Source organism: Dermacentor silvarum, chromosome 1 (genome assembly GCF_013339745.2).
Source record: "Dermacentor silvarum isolate Dsil-2018 chromosome 1, BIME_Dsil_1.4, whole genome shotgun sequence".
NCBI lineage: Eukaryota > Metazoa > Arthropoda > Arachnida > Ixodida > Ixodidae > Dermacentor > Dermacentor silvarum.
Genome location: NC_051154.1, coordinates 207,087,303 through 207,110,808, shown reverse-complemented (window position 1 = coordinate 207,110,808; position 23,506 = coordinate 207,087,303). Strand labels below are relative to the sequence as shown.

General features: G+C 43.9%; 1 protein-coding gene across 2 annotated transcripts in view; it reads right to left on the bottom strand.

Annotated features, from left to right (window-relative positions):
• Positions 1–3,184: 3,184 nt before the first annotated feature.
• Positions 3,185–23,506, bottom strand: part of LOC119436691 (GTPase-activating protein and VPS9 domain-containing protein 1) — a 261,172-nt gene continuing 240,850 nt past the window's right edge. For both annotated transcript variants that reach the window (XM_037703656.2, XM_049659648.1), the window contains exon 20: positions 3,185–10,879. In XM_037703656.2, coding sequence (XP_037559584.1) covers positions 10,471–10,879 — 409 coding nt within the window. In that variant the 3' untranslated portion in view covers positions 3,185–10,470. The remainder of the gene's footprint in view (positions 10,880–23,506) is intronic.

The window sequence follows — 23,506 nt, the reverse complement described above, 5'->3', positions numbered from 1 at the left end:
GCTCAAGGATCATACTCAACATATACTTGCCGCTCTGCCTGGCAGTTAGCAATGTGGGAGGCAGAAAATGAGTGCCCCTTGAGGAGGTTGTGTCATGCTAATAGCGCTCGTGACCCTTATGGTTAGTGGGCTTGAATTGCAGTACTATATGTACTGTCCTGATAACCCCACCAACGTTTCTCAACGCCCTTTTCTTCCTTGTGGCAGCTGTTAAGTAACAAGTGGCATAAGTCAAATTGTTCGAACAATTCTAACAGTGTACTAGCAGTAACAAAACTGGCTGAAAACAAGAACCAAGACCAAGTGGTGTCATCTTTAGTAGGTCACTAGCAAAAAAGTTAAGCTACTTCATTAACATATACATGGCAATGAGTACTTAGCTGACATGTGAAACCAGAGCTATATACTTTATTGCACACATTGCACATGAAGCTGAACAAACAGCCTACTATTTGTGTTTAGATTCCACTACTCCACTGTATTTCATTTATCTTTGCCCTTGCAACCATTTGGACCCTCAGAAGCCTGATGTCCCTTGATAGTGAGAGAGAACAAGTGAGAGGTCAAGCGAATTGAGCACTGGCACTACTTTGCACACTGTCCAGTGGGTCTTACAAGCTAGAGATCGTGCAGCTGTGATAATGAACCTCATGTGCTCCCACATTACCCTGCGGCTCTTGAGAAGTGTGCAAGCACTACTGCTGGCATGTACAGGGATACTATAAAGTGTGTGCTTTTTCTGTTGCAAACATCAATGGCTGCGTTATGTTTGTCCACTTATGTACTCAAATTTCCAGAAAATGCTCTGAGCCCCTTATTCTAGTGCTGATCAGTAATAAGGACCAGCAGTGCTTCTCACTCGGAAGGAGATGAAGTAATGTGAGGCATCTTGACAAGAGTAAGAATGTTGGCTTATTACCAGATATTGACTTATAGGTTCTTGCAATGCCACTGTCATGTACACCAAGGAGAAGCACCTCAGTATCAATAAACAGAAGATAAGCCAATGGTACAAAATACAATGAAGCTGCTTCATTAATCTCAAACATACAACAATCTCGCTCACAAAACGAACCAGCATTAAAACAAAGCTAGTGGCTAACCCTGGGATTAAATTATTTCAAACAGCAACACACTGAAATTTAACTATAACAAAAAAAGTAGTCGAACCCGGATAGTAAATCGAACCCACATATAACGAATTATTGAGTATATTGAACAGCTGTAAAATTCCCTAAAAAATTCTATGCAAATGTATAGGGCTGGTGCACGCGTATATAGAATGCCCGTTCACCATCAAATTCAATATATTAAACGTTGCACCAAGCCAAAGGTCTTCTGGCACCTGGAGGTGGAGAAGAGAATGTTCACTCAGTTGAGCCGTGTGGGTCGTGTGTGCAGTCAGTTGGGCCCCGTCGACCTGTTCGACTAGCCCGCGTGCTACCCTTGAACGTCAACATTACTTCTTTCCGATTTTCGTGGCGTTGTAGTGTGGGTTGAGTGCCTATTCGCGAGTTCATTTTCTGCAAGCGATGGGTGCTGCAAGTGAAAAGAAAAGAATCAACTTGGACTTTGCAATGAAGTTGAAAGTGATCCAGCAATTTTTTTGCAGGTAAATAAAGTGTGCTTGCTTTTTTTTTCCCCCCACCGAGTTGCATGCAGTAACTTAGCGGCTCTCAGACGCACCAATCGGTAAGACGCCGTTTGCCTCAGGGGCTATTATTTGATATATGAAATTACCTACATATCTAACTTTTTTTGCAATTCCCTTAGGATTCAATATTTCCGGGTCCGACTGTGCCACATAAACTGCTGCTATAAACTAATTTATATGTGCACATGTCAGGAATCACTCCAGTTGCAATGATATAGATGAACAGTCTCCCAATGATAATGTTTACTTCTGTTTTTTAGCAAGAAAGAACATTGTGTTCTGTTGCATACATCAAAATGTGAGCACACATGGACCTGAGGCTGACTTAAATGTATAGCAAGAGTGATCAGCAGTGTTCATGACAAACCTTTTCTTTAATATAGGTATATGCTTATGCACATAACCATTAAACTATTTTTCAGACATTTCAAGGTTTAACAAATAAATGTACATTTGAAAAGAAAAAAAAAAAAATAGGTGCTTGTCAACTACTAGTTTTGACATACTTCTGGCACCTGATTACACACTCTGTAAAAGAAAACACATACAAAATCTTGTGGCACTTTTGCACTTGCAAGTACATGGTCACATTATGTCAATCCACAAAACACCAAAGTAATAAAAAAAATGACTTGTGTGAAATAAACTAGTGACTTGTGCTACACAGTGTACTTCTAGCATGCTTAGTCACCAAGCAATGCCAAATGAAGCTCTGAAGTATTCTGCTCACTTTAATAACCAGACTGCCAAAAATCGGCATTGATAGGGTACATTCAAGCAAGCTAAATATGAGCGTAAACGAAGGAAAGAAATTAGGAATCAGAAGAAATACTAAATGGGTGGTTACTTCTCAGTACACAGCTCATACAGTCTTGTTTACTACTTGTGGTATTTTAAACTATGCTCAACGGCCTTTTTCGATGCGCTGCGATGGTGTCACACAAAACAAGGTAAGCAGAGCTGCGTAATTTGACTTTTGTGAATTTCATATCCTGAAAAGCTGGGGGGGGAGAAGGTGATGCAGCCAGTAAATGTTACTTTGCTTTTAACACTCCATGACTTGCATGGATGCTTTCAAAAATGTTACTTGATGTGCATTTGCCACTGATCGCTCTGATGGCTGCTAAGATAATTCAATTGATTCTGGGTCATTTAACCATACTTAAATACACCATGCACTGTTCAGTGGCACGGTGAGGAGTACAACTGTTGTGTTTAAGCTCACCAAGGAAGGTATGGAAAATACAATATATGCAAATGAACAAAAAATGACTGATAACAATGCACACAGTACGATAGTTATTTAAAACTGCTCACACTTCTCAACAAACCTTCAACCCAACATTGGCACACCTTGTTGCACTCCTTTACTGGTGCCTGCAAACCTATGGCACCAATGTCAGTCTTACTGTGAGCACAGTCTTGGTAATACAGAAAAGATGCAGAAAATGAGACAGGCCTAAGTTTCCATGCTAGCTGCTTGTGATGTTGTGAGACTTGAATAGTGTCCTTGTTTATCGATAAACAAGGATTACATTGCATAATAAAGGAATAAAAAATGAATTAAGTTTTGAGAAACTGTTAACAAAAACGACCCGAACATGTGAAAATACTTTCAAGTTTGTGGTGTCATACTAATGTACTGGCGTAGCAGTTTGGGTGGAAAACCCAAATGGAAACTTTACTCTTCATTTCATGTACTGAAAACCAACCTCCTTTCCTCCAAATATATACAAATCAAGTATATAAGTACTTCCCCAGACTAAACTAACTTTGCTCTTTAGTGTCCCTTTAGTGCTCTTTCAGCAGGTGATTGTCCCACCGACATGTGCACTGACCATTACCTATGTTGCAAAACATGCCACCCAAGGCTGCTTTTAGAAGATCGAACAAGCAATTGTTTCTCTCAACCATTTCTAGGCTGCTGGGTGAATTTTACACAACATAAAATGCACAGTTATTATTAAATAGTTTAGATAAATGTATAAAAAAAATTGGAAAAAATTTCGAAATCAGCTGCCTTCTAGCCAAGAAATCTCTACTCTTGTCCACCAACCTGGCCTGGTATCTTTTCAAAAATGAAAGGAGAAATGCTATTTATTTGGACTCCGTAAGTGGATTTTGACTTTTTACAGGTCAGGCTATGAACAGTCCTGGTCTTTTTTTAACCACTTTATGAAGAGGAAGGAAGGTGAAGGACAGGTTTGGCAGAGCAGGACAAATTTTTTTTACTACCATATGCCTTATGACAAATTCCCCAAGTTAACAAAAAAACGAAAGATGAAAAACAATTCTCAGTTTAAAGCATTAACCAGTGCCTTTGTACTCATGCGTGCCTCCAAATCCCCAATGCCCATTGCTTCAGGCATGTCCTCATTAGTCCGTAGGAATGAAGCCTTGCAAGGCAGTTGACTTACAGAATCCAATGAATTATTCAAATGAAGACTGGTACTGAATGAACGATGGAGTAAAAGATACTTTGATTGAAATCTTTTCTTTCTTTACCTGCACTCCAATGTTTCAATAGAGGTTCACAGGATAATTATGCACGTAATGTCTTGCATCATTTTTGGGAGACCTTGGAACATACCTGCACCACATGGGCACATTATGGTGAGTTAATGGCCTCCAAAATCCCTAAACACTATCAACTGGAAGGATTTGTGCTACCACTACATGGGAGACCTAAATGCCACTTAAGTGTTTAAATAACCAGATACCAAATGCTTGCGGCACGTTAATTGCCCGCAATGGTTTTGCATCTCTGAAAGCAAACAGCTGCGAAAATGAATCTAAGAAGTTTAAAGTGCATGTTATTTCTGTGCAGTGGATTTAAAGAAAATATTCAGAGTACTACCAAATTTTTGTTCATTTTTTTATGCTTCTTTTATTCACTTGTGAAGTTTCCATGGTTTAGGCTTCGTTTTGCTAGTGGGCAATGGCGACAGTGATCATGGCTGCAGTATTTGCGTAATAGTGTGAATGCCACACACTCTAGGTCCTGGACTAATGGCTCCACACATGACCGAGGCATCCCAGCGGTGAGCGCGCCTGTGCAGTTTTGTATCATTAAAGTCTCTCTCTCTGTCTCTCCTCATGCAAGAAAACAAATTAGATAAGATATTTGTTATTATTTTCCCCAAATGCTTCGTTTACAGCATGTTACTGTAAGGTCCATTAGATTCGCCCTGCACTTCGTGGACCAGTTCATGGCTGTTCAGTGCATGTTTCGTGTTAACACAGAACTGGCCTGACAACTCCTGCACGAGCGCTGCACTACCTTTCCCACAAGTGCAGGGAATGCACTTGTTTTGCACAAAGAATTCACCAGGTGAAATGAACAAGTGCAGCTCCTGAACTAGTTCAGGAAGCAGTAGCGCACCCAGGATCTCTGCCAGGGGTGGGGGGGGGGAGCAAGCACTTTGCATAATATGCAATTTACTTGCTTTAGCAAGAGGAATCCTACAGCAAAGAAAATGCCTAATAATTATTATAATAATGACACCAAGGAAGATGAATGTGTTTATTTCTTCAGTGTTTTACTCACAGTAGTTTAGGAGTGAATGAATAAATAAAAGACAGTGATAGTGTTTTTGTTAACCAGGAAAATTCGACCTCAAGCCACCTCCTGAATTGTGATGACTATGTGAACAGAGCACTAAAGGAAGGTACACGTTGGACTGGTGGGGCTGGACGCGTGGGTGGGGGGGGGGGGGGGGTTAAAACACTCGAAACCCCCCTGTCGGTGCGCCACTGTCAGGAAGTACAGACAAATTGAAAGGACTTGCAGTGTCAACGTGCTTAAGACGAGCATATAGGAGCGTGCTGCTTCAATGCCTCCAAGGTTTTAACAGAGCTCCATGCAAATCTGTCTACTCCTTAGACTATTCACTTGATGGCCATTGAAGCTCTGTAGCAGCACTTAGTTCGCCACTGAGTCAAAAGAAAGGTTCAAGGGCCTTTGAAATGCCCTTGCGACATTGTATAGTGTTTGTCAGCCAAGGAGCTTAATGTTTGATAAACAAGAGACTGTGACACTAAACTAATGTATTTTACGTGACAGGTATCAGTGCATGCAATAAGATCCATGCATCGACTTATAAAGTGCTTATACTCAAACAAATGATGTTCCTGGCATTCCTCACTGCATTGCACAACTACTGACGCTTGCATAGCTCTCTTTATAGATTACATAACAAGTGGCCTGCGGTATACGTTTTTGCCTGCAAATCGCATGCGGCAGCATTGGTTGGGCAAAGTTTTTAATGCAGGCCCATGCATTCTCATGTCACCTTCTGAGCCTCATTTTTATAAAAATAAATAAATAAATAAAACCACCCCAATGGGCACATTGAATTTCACTGGCTAATCAGCTTCTTTCACCAGGCAATGGTTGCCTGAACCAACCAAGTGTTGCAACACAATGACAGGCTATCCTGAATCGGCCTATAATTGCGGATTCATTGATAAATGCCAGCTACTGCTGCCTGAATAATAACCATTTGTGGCATCTTTGTGCAGAAAAATTATTTTTGTCAATAAGGTGCTTCGTTTTCACCATCTTCTGCAGCAAGCATCCGAAGCTGCAGTGATACTGCTTGTCTCAGCTGTTCCGTCGCATTGCGCTGCGCCTGCATTTGATTGGTTCAGGGGTTGCATGCCATGCAAGGGCGGATGAGGACCATCGGGGGCTAATGCAGGCGATGACCGGTTGTAGGTAATGCAGCCTCAGTTTTGTGCTTGATTTAATGCGTGTGTATTGACTTTAGATGTTCTTTTCTTATGGGACTGAAAAGATGTGCTCTCGAACATAGCACTTCCAGTCTAAAATCTGATTAGGTATCTCACTGCACACGCTCAAATAAATCTTCATTATCTATTTCGTTTCTAGATCTTGCAGGATGCACTTTTTTTGCTTTTCTGACACAATTCCAGACTCTCCAGTATAATGACCACACAGTAAGAGCTCTACTTGGGTGTTTTTCAGCGGTAGATAAGCACCCCTATACTTAAAATTACGATTCCTACCCTGTTATATTTAATAACTTGCCAAACTTGTGTTACTTCTCTGTAGTGTGCAAGTCTTATGCTGCAAGGCAGTTCTATCCTGAACATAAGTTTAGAGATGGCGGGAGCTTTAAAAAATCAATTTTCTATCTGCCTAGGCAAGCAGCCCGATGCTTAGAGTTACCTGGCAGAAGTTGCAGACATGGTCAAAGAACAGTGCACGTAAGAATACATTGCAGGCCATGCATGGGCTGTAGTAACCAATAAAGCTCTGTAAGCATCTCATGCCTGAAAAAAAGTTACACAAGCTAGCATGTTGATAACACAGACACACTATTAACCCTTTAATTGGCAAGATAAGAAAGACTTGACCTAGAATAGTTTTGTTGCTTTAGTTATTCTTTTCTTTGCTCAAATACATACCAATTGAAATATTAAACAGTTTCTCTAAAAACTAAGCAAGATACAGTAGGTCAAAATTATTGTTGACCAGGTGGTGAGAGGTAAATGTATGGTCCAAAACTGGTCTCTGGCACTTGCTATGGCAAGGTCAATGTGTGTTCTTTCCTTTATGGAGTTAAGAAATAAAAGCTTGCTTAAAACAGGAACAAAAATGTCGCATGGGCAAGAATATGACCCCCCACGTGCGCTAAGATAACGACGAAGCCTTCAGGTTTTGGGACCAATACATCTGCTGCTGCTCACGCTCAACATTTTAGTGAATACCACTGTTGAGCAGGTACATAAATAAAGGTAAATTGGAAGGCACATACTAATATTTGGATTTGTCTAGTTTTTACAGATGCTTTTATTAGGTTGACAATACTGTTGAGTGACCAGTTAAAGGGTTAACAAAGATTCAGTATAAAAATATATGTGTCATATGGTGTATGTTGTATGGTGTAAAGCCTGCAAGCTATTCACTAGTGAACAAGCACGCGGCTCAAATCACCTGTAACACCAATCGAATATCGATAGCTGACAGCAGCCACGAGGGAAATGTATCGAGTGCTTCGAGCATGAATGTGACAACACCAAAGGGGATTGCTAGCTTTGCTCATTTTAATGTGCTATGAACACCAAGACGCACATAACTGCCCAACTGACAAAAGTGACAATGTGGTTGGTGCATAGCTTGAAATACACACCCCATTCTTGTGCCACCAGCTTTTTCATCAATGGAAAATACTACTGCCAGTAGATCAAGCTGGGTGCTTCAACAATTCAGATGGCTTGATCGGCTATACACAACTTACTCAAATTTTAGCAGCCAAGGCGTTAGCCACATGAAGAGGAATAACAACACATCACTCACTTATTGCTGCCAGAGACAAGTAAAGAGGCATTGCATCCTGGCATTTAACCATTCCTGCAGAGTGTTAAATACTATGAAAGCTGCATTGTTCCATGTTTGCTTACTTAAAATAAGCACATAAGCTTGCTTTCAAGTTATAAGCATCCTAGTTTCTAAACATATGACAATTTATATCACATGCAATATGCAAAATTCACACCATAAAAGAATACTCTCTGCTCATGTGCTCCAAGCCCTGTTTTGAGGCAAACACAAAATGTCAAATAACACAATCTGCTTATAATTTGCTATGATGTAAACTTGTGTCACTAGAATCATGGTCACTCCTTCTTGCACTTCACATGCTGAGCAAGCATACATTGCAACCTCTGCCACTCAAACTAATCTGTTATCATCCCAGGCGCCATGACACCACAACCTAGCCCAAGAGGTAGAGTTCTCATCATGACAATTTTCTGCGTGAACACACGAGAGTGGGATAAGTCAGTACAATCAGTGTAAGTATGAAGTCGAAACTGTCATTTGGTGCAATACAATATGATATTTTTGCTGTGACTCATCCAGATGTGTAAATGTGAACATCCAGCGACTTGCAGCCCTTTTTTACCATTTGGAAGCCCACAACCCACACCACTAAGGTGCATAACATGTGGTCAAACCTAGTAGCATGGTCAAACCTAGTAGCACTGAGATGGCACAAATTATTCTGTGCCAAAGTGGCCTACTCGCTAAGGAAAGCCATAAGCTAGCCCTTTCCACTTAGCGGGGCACCAATCCAACAAATACGATAAATACGGGCGCCAGTAGAAGACGAAGAAGAAGACCGGTGTGATTGTTGATGCTCGCACTCGCTCCGCATGGCCGTTGCCTGTATCTGTGCATTCATAAAAACGCCGAGCGCATCGATCTACCCTTGCTATGTCTGAAGCTGATTAAATCAGACACATCATGAAGGGGATCGAGGATGACGCCTTCCAAATGCTCATTGCCAAAAATCCTTAAACTGTCACAGACGTGGTCCAGTACTGTCAGAACTACGACGAGTTGCGGAAACAGCGCATTTCTACATGCCTCCTAAGCTCTGACACGGCCAACATGTTAGCGTTAACTGTAGGCGCCGTTTCTACTGGCACCACAATGTTAATGCGGCAGATACAGCAGTTTGTCCAAGAAGTGGCACGACAATTGTCCCTTGTTCCCTGCATCCCGGACTCCACGCAGGCACTTGCTCAGACGCTACGACAGGCCATAGAGGAGCAAATTTCTGAGGCGCTACCAACCACCTACCAGCATCCGCCTGTTTCCGCTCCTCTGATCTATGTTGACGTTGCACGCCGACAGTCACCAGCAATGCTACCCAGCACCTCCACCAATTGATAGCACGCATTCAAGGTTACATGTGCTCGGCGTTTTTATAAATGCACAGAAACAGGCAACGACCAAGCGGAGCGAGTGCGAGCACCAACGACCACACCCGTCTTCTTCGTCTTCTGCTGGCACCCGTATTTGTCACTACAACCTTATTTTCACAGCTACTACCTGCGTTGGTGTGCCTTGCAATTCCACTACAGTGCCACGCCTGCATTACGTCTCCGTCAATTGTACACAGCTCTTGAGCTGACGTGTGGTCTGATTCAGGATAATGTCCTATTGCGTCAGCAACTCATATCACTTATGTAATTATGTTAATCTTTGGTGTCAAATTGCACATAATTGCAAGGAGGTATCAGACCATTCCTGAACTCTAGTAAACTATGTCCGTCACCAATAACAATACACTGGACCCTTTTATTAACACCCTACTCTCTAAGAATGAATATCTGCCTCATCTATATCATGACTAAATTTAGCTTAAGCAGTTCTCTGTGAGTTACCTTTGAATATGTTAAAACTGTTGCATCACATAAATGTGCTAAAATGTGATTCATCAACCAAAGCCAACTTCATTAAATGTTCCTTGACACTCTACAGAGACACACAAGCAAACCAACCTAGCTGATCTTATGGTAAAAGTGCAACTTTAGTTGTAGACCTTTCATTTTCTTGTCAGGTAATCTCATTTGAGCTACTTGGACTAAGTTTCAAAAGTAAGACACTTTCACAGCTCTTTACACACAACTACAAACTTGAAAAAGCTGTAGCCATAAAATCTTGTACCTGCTGGGAAAATGCCCCTTTTACTCACTGGTCTTATCACTTTCTCTTTCAAACAAAGGCAGTCACATGTTTATGCACAAAACTGTTGACACACCAGACTGCTAACTGCCACTACAGATGACAGCATATCAAAGTTATTCTTGAGCTCTGTACTCTATAAATCGTCTTGCCAGTGAAAAGCTCAGAGTGCATGCCCCAAGCCATCTCTCCTTTACTATAATTAAAGAAAACAAAAAGGAGTTTTGGGGCGCAGCTGGGCCTGGCATTTTTTTTTTCTCCTCTGTCTTAAGTCACCAAATTAGGTGCACTAAGAAAGTTCAATGCAGCAGTGCAAGCTTCAGTAGTCCATTGTCTTGATGAACTCAATAGCAGCACAAAACTGGGTCCACCAGTACGCAGCCTCGCCCTGGCAGCACCGAGTGGCACGCTGAAAGGTCTCCACAAACTGGACGGTAGAGAGCAGGTGGGGTGGGTTTGCACGAATGAGCACGAAGACAAGCACGGGCACAAGATCATCAGCTGCTGCTGGGGCACCTGCAGCAGCTGACAGCAGACTGGCAAGTGAGGCACAGCAAGCAGCCACACAGGCTACTTTGTCTTGTGGACTTTTGTGGGCTGCCAGGGCCCCTAGCTGAGCCTGAGCACTGGGCCAGGGGCTCTCAGCATGATAGGCCCGTGGGATGCGTAGATCTCGATGCTCCACGGTGACAACTCGTGACAGCTTCTGTATGTGTTGGTGCAACACCCTGGAGACAAGGAAGAATAGAATTGCTCTAGGCATTTCTAGCATAGCATCTCCATGAGCCATTTAGCCAGTTCTTACAAGTAGCTTTCCTTTTTGCAGCAATATAGAATTTTCCTGTCAGTGTTTCTGTTCTCTAGTCTTTCTTCTATTCTTTGTGCATAGTCAGCAACTAATGAAATATGGTAATTGCAATGTGTGTCCTCTGGCAGATTCTGCACTCTGGTGAAGTGTGCATGGCTTACACAACTGCAGTAATACATACCGCATGCCTCACATAACTTGAAGTAGGTTTTGAAAAAGTTGTACATGTTAGGCTCAGGGAGACCAGCAGCATATGGTTTGTAGTCGTCCTCAGTTAATCAAATAATTTTTAATTCTAAATAGATAATTAGCCAAGTTCAATCATGCAAATTTTTCAATATTTGTTTTAGAGCTTAAGTTTGAGAGTAAAAGTTGTAGATTGCGCTCAGAAACACACAGAGAAGTTATTTTCATGATGTTATATTTTATGCGGTTGTTTTTTATGGACTCTGAAGAAAGTCAACGAGATATGAAAGACGACACTGCACACTCGCACGTCTGATTTGCACGTCTGTCAGTCGTATTTCCAAGAAACGAAGCTTGCATGCCCATTGTGAAATAAGTAGACGAGTGTGTTTTGATCTGGTTTCAGCGCCAGCCTATTACTCATTTTAAACCATGGCCTATTTCCATCTTCGCAACAATGGTGCAGACGTGGCTGCCTGGACACTGCGGCCAGTCACTTCTTTTTAGAACAGACATGCCGCCTTCGCTCTTTGGAAGCATGGTTGAGAGCGCTATGAGGGCTATGGCAGGTTTTTTTTTTCCCATTTCACAAGCTTTCTTCAGACCCCCGAAAAGAACCATGTAAAAGATGACGTCATGGAAACAACTTCATTGGGTGTCTTTGAGACATGCTCTACAAATTTCACAATCGTACGCTCTAAAAGTTATCAAGGTTCCTTCACTTTTGATTTTATGTGTGGTCATAAATGTGGCAACCTTCTGGTGAAGTTATGCGAATTGCCCTAGCCACTTGACCTCATCACTGATACAATATACAACTGTTAAAAGAAATTCGCTTACAACTTACTTTCAGGTATAACAGACCGCTCTTCTCACTTAACATCGTCTGTCTATATTATTATTGCAACCCATTCTGCTTTAATGAACACGGCTTAACAGACTATCGGCTACAACAGACAAACTTTTGGGCAAATATTGTTTAGATGAAGCATATGCAACATTTTCTGCTGCAGCGATGTGGGCATGCGCTAGTGCACCGCACGCAACATTTTCTGGCCACTTGTTGAAAGTGCAAAAATACACTTTTTCTTAAGGAACAAACACATTAGTGGCAAGCTTTCCCGCAATGGTGTGCCACACAATGCCCCACACGCTAACAAGGAGTTTTTGGAATGAGCACACAAATGGGTTAGGGATGGACAATTATTTATTTTATTCGATTAAAAATTAATCATTCATCGCTTTAGCCTTTAATCGATTAATCGCTTTCGATGCAGGGTTTTTCATCGATTAATCGAAATTTTTGCCAAGCACTTTCAAGAAGGCTGAAACGCAGTTATCTACTATTGTAGGGCCCCATTTTAGTAATTGAGATGTAGAACCAACTTTGAAACACAAGTGTATAAACATTTGATAAAGGCAATCTTTACCTTGTTAAAGACTAACTATAGTTGGCACTAGTGGCTCTTGACAAGATAAACAATTTATATGCTATAAAATGGCACTTAGTCCAGAATGAAAAAATTCGTTGGCCCTACCACTCCGCGAAGATGGTTAACCAGCGAAGCTGAAACATGTGGCCCCAGTATTTATCACTGGGTTAATCCCTAGGGTTCATTAAAGTATTTCTAAATTATGAGGTTACACACACATTCGGCTGCGACGGAGATAACGTCACTGACGGTATGCCCGCAAGTCGCCATTGTCGCTTGCGTTCGATGTCTCGAGTTCGCTCGGCGGCATGGTTAGACGCATTCGCCCGCCACTGCCGCTTGCGATTCTTCGAAATAAAATTGCTTCAAAAATTAAATATGTCCGTCATGTAAGACAATGAATGGCTCATACCCACTTAAAAGGATACGGACACAAAAGTTGGAGGGTAGTTTTTTACGTCTGAACAAAAGTTGAACTGTTGAAAATGATGAATACAACAAGCTGCTTTGAAAAAAAGAACGAGATCGAAACATCTTTTTTTTTTTTTTTTGCGATTTTCTGTAGCACCTTGCCTCCAAGCGGCCGCCGGCAGAAGCTGAAATTTGACGTCATAACACCCACCCGCCTGAGGCTGGCCACAACCATCGCAGTGTTTCTGGGGGCGTCGGTCCCTTGCAGCGTTTGTTTAACCCCTTTCGGCGATCTTCGCACAAGGTCCGCCCGAAACATTATCCCCGTCGGCGCTCCACGCAGGTGGTGCGTCTTACATGTGCCGTCCCGCGGTTGTCGCTCGGTATTGAGGCGTTCGTCGCGGCGGAAGGAAATGCCAAGACATTGCTGTTATAACAGCATCGTCGGTCATGACACGCCGTCGCACATGTTTCCCAGAGACGAGAAGGTGCGTAAACTTTGGATACCTGCCTGTCAGCCATCACACACAACCTGGAGACATCTAAAAATGACTTCATTTGCACGGGCCACTTCGTCGATGATTATGTGACCAGCTCGGCTGTGCTGAAAATCCTCGGCATGCCGCTCAAAAGGCAATGCTTAAAGCCTGACGCTGTGCCATTGGTCTTCTCACGAAAACGCAAGGCAGAAATGATCAGCGGCACGTTGGAAAAGAAGAGGCGAAAAGATGTCAGTACTGTTTTCATTCACTTGCAGCCTTTTTGAGCAGTGTGAGGGCGAGGCTGGGGCGAGATGCCAGAGGCTGGGCAGAAAGGCAGTAATGTCTTTAAAAATGTTGGCAAAGCATAGCAAATCAATACAAGGCTAGCAAGCGTGACTCATGAGATCAGACAGACACACAGCTCTGCACTCTCTGCGTCCACAAGCTAAAAGCACGCCAGACAGGTGCTGCCATCTTTCGGTGGGCTGGCGAAGTGGACGTGAGAGTCTCGGAGGTATTGATACCTCACAGCAGTTGCTCACGCCGATGGCATAAACTACTATTCAGTCATCCACGCAGTGCTGAAGTACCCTGCAGCTGCCTCACCTGCGTGCGCTCTTTAAAAAGCAAGTTTACAGAGAAAATGACAAATAATTCTTGCACAAGCGTCTGGTGCAGAGCGAAATCTTCGCGCTATGGTTTGCGAAAACCTGACCGGCACTTCCACGGCCGTCTGCTCTGCTTCGTCGCTTGACGCGGAAGGCTTGTAACCGTTGTGGGGTCTCAAACGTGCTCTTGGGACAAAGGAATGAGAACACAGTAGTGCAAACAATCAAAAGGGCATTTATTGCACCTTTCATACACTAATACATGCTAGCCGAATTACTATGCATAGAACATTCACATGGGCGCACGACAAGTAAAGGAAGTCCCGACTCACCGCGACCGTATAGCGAGCGAATAAGTTCGCCCCACACTATGACACCATCGCCTTCACGCGAACGGTGGCATGTTCGAACGATCCGTGTTCGTCCATACTGGTGCCCTGCTCCTAGCCACGTGAGACAGTCTCGCGAAGCATGAATCAGCACACGCGCGGGACGTCCTCATCGTTCACCAACCCCGAACCCGAAGAGGAACAGCCTTCTCCCTTTTTGCTCCCGTGTAACCCCCCGCCGTCAGGTGGCGTTAGCAGCGCAACACTAGTGCCATCTCTAGTAATACGTTGCAACTCCGCCGCAATTAAGCTACGCGGCAAAGCCGGATTACAGGAGACGGGAGCCATGCGGGGAAAACAACATCAGGGGACGAGTGAGAGTCATGCATCCCCACATCGTAAGCGGTAATAATTCTTGCCAAGTTGGAACGGTCCTCGTCTTCGGGCGTGTACTCATCGCTGGTAGAAGCCCCAGAACTGGAATCCATGCTCGCGATGGCGACGTCGGCGCGCTTCGAATGAGCGCGGCCGGCCGGCTGGCTATCCGACGAGGGTGTCGTGACGTCACGCCTTCCAACTCCCGTGGGTTGGGCGGCGAGGCGCACGCTCACAAAAACGCCAAAAATAAAGCCATCGGCTCAAAAATGAGCTAAGTGACTACTTCTTTTTGGTGTAATCACACACTGAGGATTCATTTTCAGAATTTTTGTAAAATTTTCAGATTTCGTGTCCGTATCCCTTTAAGCAATGGCTTATACGCCCGTAAACGTGGCCTCCCCATTACTACGACAGAAGAGAAGTGAAATTCCACGCTGGAATGATCAGCGGCTACGCAGCCAGCTATGGAAGCAGACGACGACGAACGCGGGAGCAGTGGCACGAGTGTATGCCGAGCACGAGCGCAACCCGAGGGGCGCCAATGAGCCAGCTGCGGAAGAAGACAACAACGCTCGAGCCAATGCTGATGATTATAGTTTTTGTGTACACAGGCGATTTCGCCTAGCCATATACGGTTTCGCCTAAAGTAGGATACAACTTTAAAAACAGCAGTTGGCAAAAAGGCAGATGAACCGCGCGGGGTTGTGTTACTCCGCCAGCCAATCACACAACAAAACAAAATCCGACGTTTTCAAAATGGCATTATACTTGATACTACTGTACTTGTCATACTTGTACTTTCTACTATAATAGTTGAGTGAAAACATATACAATTACGCGTTTATAATTCTATTTTTGTGGTTACCGCCTTATTTAGGTAACAGGGAAACTTAGAAGTACGAACTACTTGCAGCGTCGCGGAGGAACAGTGGCTGGCACCACTGTTGTGACACCACACCCATGAGGGCGTGGGCGGGGCTTCACTGTAGACTTAACTTGTTTCCGACTATAGACATATAAAGCTTCGCTTTATTAAGGTACATTGCACTAGTGAATCCCAGTACAGTACAGTTAAAGAAGAATTAAGAAAAATGGCAAAAGTGAAAGGTGAAGTTCAACTGAAATATGCAAGAAATTGCAATGTACACAAGGGAAAAAAAAAGTCAGTGGTTTAGGGTTTTAAACCACATAATCTTTTCTACAGAGCGAAGGAATGTCAATTGGCTGGAATGTTTGGGTGAAACCGATACCTACTTTGAATGGCACACAACCAGCATGCGAGAATGTAGAACTCCATTGCTATGTCAAATACATGGTCTAAGCCAGCACACGCATGCTGTGAAACATTGTTAGTGGACTGGGAGTGGCACTACAATCAATGACTGGGTTGCCTCCGCCTCCGCGCGGCAGCGTGTGCGGGGGGGGGGGCAGAGAGGGGAAGCGTTCAGCTTGGCATCACTCTCTACAGTCGCTCTACCCCAGCCACACAGACACTGGTCGTGGGCCGCCATTCCAGTACGATTTCAAAATTCTCATGCCACTCCTGTCGAACTCTTGAAGACGCTTAATCGAACAGGCCTAATTGATTAAGTCGATTAAATGAAAGGTGGACATCAATGAAGATTAATCGTTTTGCGGGATACTTGTATCTAATTAATAGATTAATCGTTCATCGATATTACCAACCCTAAAACGGGTCACCATCACATACAACTGTTGGCTCAGTGCGAAGCGTGATGCTAGGCCTCACCCACTCTGCGTCGAAGCTGTAGCCCATGACACTTTAAAAACAACCGCCAATGATCCCAAAATGCATCGCCTTGAGAACACCTTGTTTCTCACTGCATCAATTACCACAATAAACAAGACAGGGGGTGGCTGTTCGCAACGTCCAGATTATGAAGTGCGGCAGGTTGAGCTGTCTTGCATGTAGTGCAGCGTGCGGCCGTGTGCGGGCTCCGAGTTAAACCTTGCCTCTTATCACAGTTCTTGCTCATTCTAGAGGTTTGACAGTGGTCATCGCTTGTCACAAAAGATAAAATTAAGACATCAGTTTGCTCTATTAACCATTGCTTTGCGTGAAAAAACATATCGTATCTGATGTTTATGCCAGCGGTGGCGATGTAGTCGAGCCAGCCTGCTAGTACGAAGGGGGTTGGCCACAACAGCAGAATTATCAATTAAACACATTTTCTCTTGCCATTGTTTGCATAAATCTGGGGAGCTGCCATTTGTCGACACCTGACATCCAGAAAACTACGGACAGCGCGCCATGCCACTAGGTGTTTGTATGATTACAGTGTAAATAGTGTTTCTAAATTGATTTATTTTATTTCATTTTCTTTTGTTTTTGCAATTGTTTCCAGGTTCTAATAATCAAACACTAGACTGTAGTATCTGCGAAGTTACATCTTCTCACAACACGTTGGGGCCCTAATTTTCGGTAGAACGGATTTTGGATATAACAGACGTTTCTCGCTGGATTATTATAATACGTTGTAATGGCCATCGACTGGATCTGTAAAACTGGTGACCTCATTGCTGACCAGAAGGAGTTGTTCGTAATTCGAATTCTTAAGTCAAGAAAGAGCCCTCCGATGAGTGTCATCAACCTCAAACCACTAATGTCAAACAGTCTCAAAGTAATAGAGAAGATTGTTGCAAGTCACCTAGATTGGTTCTTCAAGACAAGCAACATTCTTCGTTCGCGCTTCTCTTAGCATACATGACAGTTTCCTCTTCAACAAGGAAGAAGTTATTTCTGCTGCTTGTACACAAATAGACAAAAGAATTCTATTGCAATAAATGCAAAAAAAGGAACTTCACTCAATCCCGCATACTACTATCCAGAAATCCTTAATGAGCATCACATATGTGCAGTGGCGTAGCCAGAAATTTTGTTCGGGGGGGGGGGGGGGGGCTCAGATTTCAGCGCGGCCTCCTCCTTATAGAATTTGTCGGAGGGATCAAAAACTTGAATAATAACTGTATTACCAATGCCATTGTGTTTTAGATGCTGCAAACGAATTATTGAATGCTACGCACTGTCAAGTAAAATATGTATTTTTTCATAAAAGAATATATTCGTATGTCCCAAAAATTGTGGCAGAAATAACTGATATCAATGCTGCCGCGTTTTCTTTTTTGTCTATTTAATAAGTAAAGAAAATATCACACGAACTTTAGAACTATATCACTTAGAAACCAGCAAAGCAGTGCATGCAGCTGATATGAAAAACGTAAAGGCCATGAAATGAATAAGCTGAGGATAAATATTTTGATGAATGTTGTCATTCAAGAACCTTGTATGCATTTTTGCACATACGCAACGGCCAGGAAAAAACCTCAACAACGCTGTCCCTCGTTGCAATAGTTTGCGCAGGAGCAGCTGTTACCGGTCGTGTATTGTAATTACACCGAAATTATACTCGCAACAGTGAGTACAAATAAAAAGTAGGAGTTGTGCAAAATATACATTAGAAATGCGAAGATAGAATGGAATATTTACATGCGAAGATACAACTCGCTAAAGGGCAAAAAGAAAGAGTCGCTGGAAACAAAGTTCACTGCTTGTATACACAAAACCTCGCAACAAGATATTTAAATATACGTCTAAGTCTCCAATAAATCTATGTATTTAAGCAAACGTCACTGTATATAATGCGTAAAACAAGAGAAATAAACATGCCATATGGGTAGAATAATAGAGGAATAATGCAGAAATCAGTCCGAAAATGTGTAATTTAACTGCCTGCACAGCACCAACAATTATTCTGCACCCAAAATTAAAGGAGGGTATTGCTTCGTTTCAAAAAAGAAATAAGAGCAGGTAGCTATAAAAAGGAAAGAAAAAGACAAACGAAAGCCGCAGATGACGCGGCAAGTTGAACTGACCAATATCCGAGTGTGTTCTTGGCAAGCGCCGCGTGGGCCGGGCTTTCAATGAGCAAGGTCAGTTAAAATGGGTTTTTGATGTCCTCATAATTTTCGTATTCGCATGATAATTTTGATAATGATGCTAACTGCTAGAATAAACGGCTAAAATTTCTGTGGTTTTAAAAGCTAACGACTAACGAACAGGCATACGTTTTCATAATTACAAGCTTATGGACCTGAAGGAACAGAGCTTTTTACTTGCATTGATTTTTGCTGCTTCGCTATCTAAAGGACAAACTTCTCTCGGCGGGGAAGTTGAGAGAAGCGGTCAATTACTTCGGACACGTTGATGCCAACGTCTCTGTGGGTGTATAGAAGCGCCAGCCTGACCATGCGTTCCACAGACATTGTAGAGCGCAAGTAGTTTTTTTAGTACACTCTTGTTTAAAAATATTCTCACTGCGCTGGCAGTGGTCACTGGAAGGGTGACTAGAATCTGCAGCAGTGTGTGTACATTTACATAGAACCTGCAGTCGCAATGAGAGTGGGCATCTATTCCGGTGCTAAAACCTAAAAGACTCCCTCGATGTCGTTGGCATCCTTGTTTAGGTACCTTGCACAAACAGTAAGCTGTTCGATTCCAGTGATGTCCGTCGTTTCACCAGGAAGTATGGAGAAGCAGCCTGCTTTTGAAGCTAGGCTTTCTTTGATAATTCCACCACAAATTTCTATAATTTGGTTTTGTGCATCTGGGCTTAAGTACGAGGCATTACTGGGGCAGCTTTCCAAATGGTTCTTCAGATATGTATCTCCACAATCAGCTCGCATGCGAAGAAGCGCTCTGAAAATACCTGTATTTTCAGCGGGGGCTATGCTTAAATCCATAGGGCCACTGTCCCTGTGGCCACGGAGAGCCAGACCTTGTCACCCGCAAAAGGAATTTCCTCAATAATAGGCCACTTACTTTCATCTGTTTTCTTATATTTTACTTTTCCTGCCCTGGTCCGGCTGATCGATCACATTTTCTCCAAATGTTTGGAGAAAATTATCACCTGCTAGCTGACAGTCACGGTGATATTTAGTATTTTCGTGTGTGTGGAAGATTGTGAGCGCGTGCTTCCATTTCTGGAACGGCTTGGACACGAGGGCTCCAGTGCACGCATGTTGGTCCAAGTTTATAAGAGCATTACCCCATAAAATTCCAGAATTGAAAATCTTTTAAAGCATGCCTTTGGAAATGTCAGTGCACCTTTCGCGTCAAAAGTTTATGAGAACTTTATACCCACAAAGTTTCGTAATTGAAATCCATGCGCTCCGTAGATTCCGCGGCCGCTGCAAGATGCCGCAACGCGCCCGCTCGCTATCGAAAAGCCCTTGAAAGTTTATGCTCGGATGGGGCTCCTTGCGTTACGTGACTCCAGGTGCAAGGGTGTTGCCACGAAATCCAGCCCGAGTTCGCAATGTTCGTGCTGAAATGTCTTTTCGAGTGTGAAAAAGACATTGTAGACAGAATCCAGAATGATTCCCGGCGTCGGTGGTAGTTTTGGTCGGCGGTGCATGCCGGAACGAAAAAATTTCAGGGGGGGGGGGGGGCTGAAGCCCCATCAGCCCCCCCCTGGCTACGCCCCTGCATATGTGGATCAATACCATGCTTTCTGAAAGCCTTCCTCCCAAACCAGAGTTTTCGAATCAAAGTTGGAGAGACAAATGGTCTGTCCATACACAACAATGTGAAAATCTCTCAAGAAGCTGTCCTTTCAAGAGCTCTACTCACACCGCGATCCCCAGACTTCAACCTCTGAATTAAATTCTGGGGTGTTACATGCCAAAATCCCGATCTGATTATGAGGCACGCCGTAGTGTGGGGCTCTGGATTAATTTTCACCACCTGGGATTTTTTTATTGTGCACCCAATATGCCAATTTTTGCATTCCACCCTCACTTAAATGCAACAGGTGCGGCTGGGATCGCACCCGTGACCTTGAGCTCAGCAGCACTACACCATAGCCACTGGGCTACCCTGGTGGGTGACTTGCACCTCTTCTACGAGTAATCGATTGTATTGACTGTACTACCTATGCTGATGTGATGATGTCACTATTTGGACACTGGATGGCCCTATTGGAAACCAAGAAGCCCTACAGTTGGCACTGGCTGTCACTGGTATTTCTAGAAAACAGGGCTGTCGCCATCTGCTGAAAAGACTATATGCTTGACGGTGGGAAACCAAAACAATGACCAACGTTCTCCCAGGAAGGCTCAACCTGTGTATAGATGGCTGCAAATTTAATAAACAGATGTCTGTTAGGATTCTCGGCGTTCCTGTAGACCAAGGTGGAAAACGAACCTGCATTTGGTTCAAGGAAGCGTCAGCATTCTCGAGTGTCATGGCCCACTTGATGCTTTGCACCACTACAAAGGCGTCTGGAGTGGTCAAATCCACGCTCAAGATACTCACAGATGCACTTCTGGCTTCAAAAGTCTTCGATGAGTACCACTTCAACTTTCTAAACAAGTGAGAAAAGACAGCAGTAGAGCAACTCAATCAGAAAGCTATTAATATGACGACTGGTTTTTTTATGTTCCACCAAGATAGTGGGTCTACTATAGCAGTCCCAGATGAACATTATCTCTTACAAAGCTGAGGCACAAAACGTGGTGCCACAATGGTTGAAAGGGCAATCCTTGAGATGCTGGGATAGACCTTATACGACCATCTCTCTTTAGTGTCATGCCCTTCTTTGGGACCAGCCGTTACTCGTCGACCATCAACCTATACAACGAGAAAAGTAGACAGGTCATAACCTCAGTGCAAAGCTGCTGTGGCATGAAGAGGTGTGGAAGCTGGTGATGAACATACCTGGCATACAATAGAACCCACTGGTACAGTAAAATAACGCCTGATTCGGGAAAACATAACATCCAATAACTTGTGGAAGCACTACAGATGAGGCAAAAATCTACTCGCACAAAACTTAATTTGAAGCTGAATAGAAAGTCAGAAAACTAATGAAAACCCAGTTAATAAAGCTTGATATTGCTGAACGCCGAATAGATTAAATGTTAAATACTTCTTTTTTTTTTTTTTGGCTCACACTAAGTGAAGCTTGCGATTTCAATCCCGCACATGAGTGGAATGTTCGATAATGAGATGCTGTTTTTGAGAATTTGCATCACTTTTCAGTTTCTGAGCAGTTGAGCATATCGAAGCGACAATGCGAGCTAATGCAGGCTACAACAGCGTCCGCAATCAAGCATGCAAACGAGGGCGTGGAGCAACTGCTCGTGGCTTTGTCAACTTCCTCTTCACATTAGGCGTTGTGAGTCGAACTGAGATCGGCGACAATGTCCGACATGATCAGTGCACCTAATGACATCATTGCAAGACCCATTCACGATAGGTGACATGGACTCCTTTTGCTCCATAGCATCTTAAACGGGCCTCAAACCACATATCTTTGAAGCCTCAAAAACACCTTGCAACGAGTATCGTACCTCCCAGGAATATATTAGCCAAATCATTTTTCAAAAAGACCTCGAACGAGCGTAGATACTTCAATCCCGGTACTTACCTTTCCCATTCATTCTAACATTGTTCCTTCCAAAGGAACGGAGGAGCGCTGGTGGTGGTAGAGTGGTGATGCCCTGCCTACAACGTTACGTGAGAGGGCTCATTGCGGCACTCCGCAGCGGCTGTGGCGAGTCAGCAGCATTTCTGCAGCGTAGGAGAGACCCGCGGCGTCGTGGACGCGTAGTATCGCGTCCACATGTGCTCCGCAAATTTTCCTGCTTTTTGGTGGAAAATTGTGTGTGCGACTGGTTTCCACGATCATCACAGATCTGTGAAGTGGTCCCGCATCGACTGAAACTACCCACAGCCGTGAGTGACCGGAACTTATTGTTTTACAAGCTCAAATGTGCCTTCGTTTCGTGCGAGCTCGCTAAAACCAAAGCCGCCACGTAGGCGGCCGCAGGAACGCCAGAGTGTGCGGCGAACGCGCGCTCGATGGCTCTTGAAAATCAAGCCCCCGACGTAACCATGCGTCCCGGACCCTCGCGGATGACGGACACGCGACGCCAAGACTTTGATAATATGGATTTTCAAGACTCCGCTGCTCAAAATCTCCCGGCACCAAGAGGACCCAGCGATCAGAACGCCGGTACAGGGAGCCAAAGTCAAACGGATGGGGGCTGGCAGACGGTCCTCACGCTTCGGCAGAAAAAAGCCATTGCGAAAGAGAAGAAGACCAAACCACCGGAATATTCGGGGACCTTGAAGCACCAAGAAGCTTCCGCTGTTCAAGCAACCGGAAAATCAAAATGCAAACCAGCCTACAGGCTGGTTTGCATTTTGCACCCCTCCCGAAAGACGACTTCAAGATAGTGGTGCGACCACATCAGGGGCTACCGGTCAAAAACCTGACTAGTCCACTACTGGCGGACGCCGTGATTGCTGCATGCAGCGGGCAAATATCAGGTGAGCAATTTTTTCTCAGAATCAAGCCAGGCTCCAACATCTTTATCGTATCCACGCCGCACCAGACAGTGGCGGACTACGTTAGATGTATTACAACGCGAAGCATCAACGGCCGGCCTCACTCAGTCAATGCCTATGTAGCGACATGTGACGGGACAACCAAGGGTGTCATTCATGGCTTGGACCCGCACACGACGCCTGAAGCACTAAAAGCAAACCTGCGCATTCGCACACAAGGGGTCGAAATTCTCCAAGCACGCATGTTCCGTAACACTAAAACGGCCGTTATCACCTTTTTTGGACGGATAACGCCGCAGTACGTTTACTACAACGGCGGAGAACTTGCTTGCTACCCCTACAAGGTCAC